Source organism: Helianthus annuus, chromosome 9 (assembly GCF_002127325.2).
Source record: "Helianthus annuus cultivar XRQ/B chromosome 9, HanXRQr2.0-SUNRISE, whole genome shotgun sequence".
Taxonomy (NCBI): Eukaryota; Viridiplantae; Streptophyta; class Magnoliopsida; order Asterales; family Asteraceae; genus Helianthus; species Helianthus annuus.
Window position 1 is genome coordinate 164,942,943 of NC_035441.2, and position 8,269 is coordinate 164,951,211.

General features: G+C 35.0%; 1 protein-coding gene across 1 annotated transcript; it reads right to left on the reverse strand.

The window, feature by feature from the left end:
- Window positions 1-1,197: 1,197 nt before the first annotated feature.
- On the reverse strand, window positions 1,198-7,501 carry LOC110879383 (protein DCL, chloroplastic). Its single transcript, XM_022127830.2, has 3 exons — window positions 7,091-7,501; window positions 2,694-2,808; window positions 1,198-1,786 (listed from the first exon to the last, which is right to left on the reverse strand). The coding sequence occupies exons 1-3, from the start codon at window positions 7,420-7,422 to the stop codon at window positions 1,616-1,618; spliced, it is 618 nt and encodes a 205-aa protein (XP_021983522.1). The 5' UTR covers window positions 7,423-7,501; the 3' UTR covers window positions 1,198-1,615.
- Window positions 7,502-8,269: the final 768 nt, after the last annotated feature.

The window sequence follows — 8,269 nt, forward strand, 5'->3', positions numbered from 1 at the left end:
GTTAAAAGCTGTTCCATGCAAACAAACAAACAAATGAACAATTCATAGGAGGCATGCGACCCACGAGTGGGCTTCCCTCCAATGGAATGATTGCATATTGGAGAATTATTGTTATTTGAGTGAGGGTGGGGTGGTGGGTTTGGGTAAAAAAAAAAAGTTACAAAGTCAATTTTACAAGTAAATGAGGTCAATCTTAAAGTTAAAAAGAAAATTTTCCACACGATTTGATACACAAACAATTAGGCTTTGAGTTGTCGTATCTAACCCCTAAATGAAACTAATCATATATAAACTAGGGGTGATAATTTCCTTACACGACACGTAAATAATCATACTTTGTGTTTAGGATGACCTATTTATACATACAAGCTGTGATGAGTAGATCTATTTAGCCCACTTAATTAAATAGAGTTGCTAACCCGTGTATGACCTGTTTACCCCATTATTATAACCAACCAATCTGATTAACACATTTACAACTTGAGGATTAGGATCAAATACAAAGGATCCTAATTGTAAGAAGTGTAAGAAGGATTTATAGAGTGACAAGTGTCCAATAACCTAAAAAAAAACCCACTATACAAAAAAACCCCACTACAGAAAAAAAAAAAAAACCCTTAAACATCCACCACCACCAAAAACCTAACCCCCCCCCCCACATCACCCACCCCAATTTTTTTTTTTTTTGCCGAGGGGGTGGGGGTTTAGGTTTTTGGGTGGGGGTGGGGGGTTAGGTTTTTTAGGGGTTTTTTTGGTGAGGTATAGTTTTTTTTTTCTTTTTTTGCCGCAGGGGGGGGGGGGGGTTAGGTTTTTGGGTGGTGGTGGGGTGGGGGTGGGTGTTTAGGTTTTTGGTGGTGATGTAATAGGTTTAGTTTTAGCTTATTGGACACTTGTCACTCTATAAATTCTTCTTACATTTCTTACAATTAGAAGTCTTTGTAGAATAACTTGACCCTACAACTTGATTACCACTGTCAATCCATTTGCCATGTTTAGATAACCAAGTTAATTATGTCAAGTCGAGGTTACACGGTTACACGATTTTAAGCGTGCAAGTTAGGGCAAATGTTTATTATGCGAATAAAAATATGGGCCATGTTCAAATTGAAGAATTTAACCAGCTAACCAAAGATCCGTCAATCCGACACAATTCACATCCTAAATTGTAACTAAAGTTAATTCAAAACTAATAGTAACTAGTTTAAAAGTGCCCAGAATAATGGCATTTGTAACATCCCAACAAACATTCACAAGGTAGGTTCATGGCTTCAATAAAGCTCTAAATATTCGTCTTTTATGACCATCAACTGCCTCCCAAACAGATGAGTCCATATACTCCTTTTCTATATTTCCAACTAATTCATAGAAAAACCAAAGTTTACTTAAAGTCAAACAAACATCAATACAAGTCAACAAAATTAAATCTTTCAACTTCAATCACTTTCCTCACTATATTGTTTTCATTTCAACTACCATTATCTACCACCATTGACAAATGTGTGCACCACTGGACTAGGGTGGCTGAGCAAAGTCCAAAATCGTGTCTGATCGTTCGACGTCCGTTGGTTACTAACCGACACTGAATTTCGGGTACTGATAAACTTATACATTATATTCAACCACTACTGCGCTTGTAATGTTCTTTGATGAATCGTTCTGCATAAGAAGGGTATTTCTGTCTAATGTACGCTCGAATGCATTTTTGGTAAGAAAAATCGATCCATACACCGTCGGTTCTCACAACAAACAGACATCTTGAATTTCTGAACTGTGGATGCCGATCAACCTTCAAGGTTAAGAAAGAAATCTTTACGGTTAAAAGTAATAAATACATGTAACAAATTTAATAAAAACAAGTCCAGTCAAGATAGTTGATACGGGATCTAAACGACAACTGTTGTGGGCCAATAACAGCTCAAGATTTCTAAAGACAAAAGACTTTAAGTGAATTAGACTTAATGTCGATTTAATCAACAACTTTATTTGGTGTTACTAATAAAGAATGTCATGGAAGGTGTATAAATAATTAAATAGTTAGCAAATGTCAAGGTATAATAACTAACCATAGGACGACCAGTTCTTTGCTCCATGTGGACTTAAATCGCTATAAAAGAATGTTCTTTCACAGAGCTACATTATTGTTGTTTTTTTAAACAGATAATATAACATGTAAAATTGACAAGGATCAAGCAAACTGGATAAATATATATAGTTCTTCCAGTGAGACCCCCGGCTCGATAGTAGTTTTGCATCAAGCCTTGGACATAAGGCACATAACAATCAACAATTGAGACAAAAGCCGATTAGGGCATGTACCCCCTTGTCTTTCGGCTATCAACGCCACCACATGATGCATGATTAACCGTCCCTCGCTTTTTAACGTTATTTTCACGAAATTAGTAACATAACGTTAACATTAGTGCACTTTCACTTTTGCCCCTGAGTGCCCACACATATATACATTATATGTGCATACCGCAAGCGGGGCGTAAATATATATGGTTATATACACACATATTGTATACTTGGTTGAAAATATGAGAACAAGATACCAATAATTTGTATAATAGATAAAAAAGAATACTAAAACGCACTCAACTATTAAAGCCTTCATAAAATTGTGTGAGACTGTTATTAGCTGGGATGACACTTAGACGGTAAACCAAATAAACAAAAGATTTAATAAAACTTACCATAATAGAATCGATGCCACACCCGATCTTATCTTCAGAGTGAGGATGAAAAGCAAGAAGCTTTTGTACCACCATTTTCTCATCTGTCGGTGTAAGTTGTTGTCCATCCATATACCTGGTTAATTAATTAGTGAATATGATTAATTTGACTGCTAAATACTGTTATGTGATATTTCATTTAGTTGAGAAATGGAAGTATGACTGCTAAATGCTCTGCTGATATTGGGAGCAGTTTGTGCAATACTGTTGAAATACGTATGTAAGGAAGTGAGTGATTAAATGAAAGGAACAGTGCATTCATCGTTCATAATATCATTAGATTAGGAGTGTATGTGTTATGCCCGTATTTGGGGGTTTTAACCTTGAGATTGTCAAGCTAATAGGTGTTTAGATAATTTGAAAGTTATATGTGGTAACAGTATAGTCTTTGTTTAGTAGATCACGAGATTATTAGTGACATCAATTAGTCAACGCCATAACTTTTGTAGGTGTAATAGCGATTGGGAAATATATATATATATAGATGATGTAATTCCAATGGAGGGGGAACCCTCAATATATACAGGAAAGAAACCAGAAACCCTATAGAAGCCTAAGTTGGACCTACGGGCCATATACTAACAAACCTAATTAGTAACTATAAACACTAGATAACTATATCTACGTAACCTATGATAACCTATTTTCGGTACACTGTATATTATTGAGAATGTAGATCGTTTCTAGATAAGAGCCCTTGAAAGAAAATTATAGATTACTATCATTTCCACATGGATATTACGACAATTATAAATATATCTCTTTTGTAACTATAAACTCTCTAAAGTCGGACTTAATAAGAGAGACTCGTTAGCATAATCGTGGACTTAGTTTATTCTTGGAGAGAACCATGTATATATGTGTATTGTATTTAGGTGCTTATTTACTTTTGATAGATGTGTTTGCACCCTAGCATGTACAAGATCGTCACTTTCTATAACTTGTGTAGCATTTAGGTCTATTTTGAATTCTATCGATGTTTATACACATCTTAAATGTCTTATAACATGGACTATATATTCCTTAATATCGAACAAAACACTTTAGTACTTTATGAACATGATGACGATCCTTATGTTCGAAAAACAGCAGCTATATGTGTTGCTAAACTATACGACATTAATGCCGAGTTCGTTGAAGATAGAGGTTTTCTGGATGCTCTTAAGGATCTGATATCTGATAATAATCCTATGGTAGTCGCAAACGCGGTTGCAGCACTTGCTGAAATTCAAGATAATAGCGCCACATCCGTCTTTGAGATCACTACTGCGACGTTGTCAAAGCTGCTTACAGCTCTAAATGAATGCACCAAGTGAGTTTCATTCTTAATTACAGTGTATTTAAACCGGACTTGTTTTGACCCGTTAAGAATGGGGGTAGGGTTTTTAATTGAAGGTGGTGAAGAGAATTAAAATGGTCTTGTAGGTTTTTTGGGCTTTTATAAGAAGTAAAACTAAAATGACAAATATACCCTCACATGTTAGGCATGTGAGGGAATTTAATTGATGAGATAACTAACTTGGTTAGTGGTAAAGGATTGAACCCGCAACAAAAATAAACGTAAAGGCTGTTTTCAGCAAGTTTTAAACATTAAGGCTGGAACCTGCAAGTTTGAAGAAAATCGTTCTGTTTTGTAACGCTAAAAAGCAGACGTATGTGTTTCTTAAGGTTATTCAGAAAAAATGTTCCAAAAAAATACTCTCTTATGTGTTCTTCTGTGGCCGTTGGATACACGTCAGTCAGGTTGCTGTGTACCTTTCTTTAGAAACAAGAAGATAAAGAGGGAACATGAGAATTTAAGATCAATTTTGCATATCTATTAGGAAACAAAGTAACATGGCTGGCTTGCATGAAATAACTAACCTATCATTATGCATGACTTAACCCACCACCACTCCCCCTTTGCACGTAACAGACATGGTAATTATTTGCTAGAAAGACAACAAAACAATATTCTCACTATATACTACCCTCCATATTACACTTTAGCCCCTTAAGAATACCTATTCATAGCTCATTCCCATCAGTATCTCACTTAGGGTTAACTTTGATTCTAAAGTAAATGCTACACACATTATGTGGTGTTTAACAAGAACATAATATACTTTAAATAGAGCTAAGAGATATCTAAAGTACAAAGATCTAAACCTTAATCTTGTGAAAGTGTATCATCGTAACATGGTGTGATGGAAAGGTGTCCCTCCCCGTAAGGTTGAGGGTTCGAGTCCCGTGGTGGAAAAAAAAAAGTCTAAATTAGTAGAATTAGTGGGTGTGTGAGTTAGGTGTTCTAAAAAATGATGAATAAAGAAGCAACACTAATATCCAAGTGCACATCAAGAGTAAAGGCGCACCTCATTAAGTCTTCACCAAAAAGTCAACTTTGACAATCCAACCTAGGTTTAGATGAGAAATCTTTAGGCTAAATTTGAAATGCTAACATAGTAAGGTTTCATGTATTGTGATGCCATACTTGTGTACTTTGACAATCCAACCTAGGTTCATCCAGGTTGTATGATGTAGTTGTGACGTAGAGCTGCAAACGAGTTAAGCCAAGCTCGAGCTCACCTTCGCCTAAGATCAAACTATTTGATAGCTCGAAGAGGATTCAAAATGCAAGCTCGACTCAAGCTCAATACACATAGTTAAACTTAAATGACGAGCTTTGAGCTTGAATAACTCATAATTGTTTGCAACCCTAATATCTAATAGTACTTATAAGTAACAAGAGTTACTCTATCACACATAGCTCAAAAGCCCCATAAGAATTCGAGTCAAGGCCCAACTTAAATAACTCGATAAAAGCTCAACTTGTTTGCAGCCATTACTTAACCTACCATGAGAAGTTGAAAACTTGATCAAACATAACAAAGTAAAGGTTTTGTTGACTCCCAAAGGTCACACCAAAAAAAATATTTGTGCCTCAATATGGCAATCTAAGCCATGATGCATCTTTAGAATAGAGATTTAGAAGAGCCCAAGGAAAGAAAAATAACGTTTTCATGCTAGAACAACGTGAGAAACGTTAGTAGCGTCTACAAAAACAACATTTTTATGTCATGCAAGGATTTTATTAAGGCGTCTCATTTGTGCACTTCATGCCTTACATGAGACATGATGGTAACTTAATGTAACAACCCGCCTAAAATATGGATCAGGAATTCCTTATTTTGAATCAAAGAGCCTATGGGGAAGAATTTAGAAATCTCGATTTCTCATGAAACTTTATGGTGAGTTCTTTGGAATGGAATAAAGAACTTCTTGAAAATAAGTAGAGACTTCCGTGGAAGTCCCTTACACAAGTCCTATGTAGAATAATAGAGAGTAGGGATATTCAATTTTTGAAATTCCTTTAGTAGGTTGATTAGTAAAGAAAGGGGTGGCCTCGTTTGGCATAAGACACCTTGAGTGAAACTTGTAAAGTTCTCTTGTAAGTGTTAGTTAAAGCAATAGAAGTGTTCTTGTTCTTATAATCTTGCGTTCCTCTATAAGTCGCATAAATTGTAGCATGTATTGTAGTTAACTTGACTTAGTTAGACTACTAATTGTTGCCCAGAAGCTTAAGTCGCTCATTGAGAAGATAACAACAAAAAAAACAAAACACGGTTTCTTATAACTTATTATAGTCCAAACCCTAAAGAATTAGTGCCATTTCATATATTTTGTTACATTTCATATCCATGTTTTGAAAGTAAACATGTACAAAGAATAACCATGAATAATGTTTGTCATAAATCAATGAATCATCTTTGTAATAGTTTATGCTTCCACACCATACCTATGCAGTTAATATGGTAAAATATCGGATATCGGTCAAGGACCGATATTTGAGATATAGGTTATCTCAGTGAGATATCGATAATTTTAATATAATGCAGAATTTATATATATAGCAATTTAACACCAATAATTCAGTGATATATCGGTCAATATCGCCGATAATATTGGTACCGATATTCTGACCGGTATTTTACTACTTACTAGGGGACCAATATAACCGATATATCACCATTAATTGCATAGCTCCATACCAAAAGGTCCCTTTCTTTTACCTGGACGAAGATGAAAGTCACGCAAAAAAGACTCAATTCCTATATCCGAAATACCCATTATTTGATCATCAAAAGTAACATAATGTAAACAACTGTAAGTTGCATAATGGCACACTCTAGCTCTCATAATCTTATCCCTACATTCCTTATGAAAAAGTCTCTCTATAATCCAATACAAGACCATCTACCTTATTCAACAAAACTAACTTCTACCAAACATAATTATCCCCAAATTAAATCCCTAAAATACCTAACAGATTCCTAATTTATAAACAAATGAAATATAAATAAGAAAACATAAATGAAAACCTGTCGGAGTGAAGGATGTCTTTGATAAGGAGAGTGATAGGGTCGATATCCAGAAAAATTTCAGCTTCTTTATCCTTCCATTTGCGATAATCAGGATCATTCTCCCATCTGGGGTCTTTGGGTGGATGCCGTTTTGTGGTTAGCAAGGAGGCTTTGTCGTCGTATGTGGTAGTGGAAGGTGGCTTTCTAATTGGCTTAGGAGACTCTGAGGCAGTTGTTGTGTAACAGGGTCTCCGTATGAGTAGACAGACGGCGGCCGGAAGAGTTGTGTGAAGGTGGAGGTGGAGGCGGAGATGAGGGATGGCTCTGCCCAGTAGCGGTGGTGCTGCCATAGCCTATACTCGTTCTGCAGCCACACACATTTTCTGCATTTGTGAATCCTGGGGTGATTGATATCACTTCCGTTTAGGATATTTGATAATAGTGATAGGTTACTTATTTAATAATTATTACTTACTAAAATAACATATGTGGAAATCCTCGCGTGTTACGGCTACGACGAGGATTCAGTCGGTATTGACTCGCAACAACACTCAATATTGCTAAAAGGGAAAACTTAAAAATAGAAGTCGTGAGTCGGTTCAATTCGTCACAACCCATTACTTACTAGCATTCGGTGAAAGTTACGATAAAAAAATATTCTTTTTTTAATACAAACATTGTTTGGACGGAATCGAAACCAGATTTATACTAGAAACCATAAAAATGAACACAGGTTTTGCTAGCGAAGTTTTTCGAACAGTATTGTTTTAGTTCGTCATGAAAAATAATAAAAAAGTAATTATATTTGATCTGTTCGATTTTAAATGTCATTTTTTATTGAAACGTAGATAAAAATAAATCACGCATTCAAAATTTTATAAAGCGTTATATTATATTATTGAAATAAAAAAAGGTAAACCACGTCAAACAAAAAAAACTAAATAAGAGGCAACTTTAATAACATGTGGGTTTGTGTTTTAATTACTTGGACTTTACTATTCACAACTCAGTTTCATAAAAAATATATATCAGGATGTAGATAAAAACACATTCAGCGACATACTCATAATTTTATAAAACATCTTATCTTAAAAGTTATAAAAAAACAAGTATTCTCAAAATTGATTAAAAAAAATTATGGACTTGAATATCAAATACACGGGATGGACAATTTTTCAATACACCTTCATTGTAGTT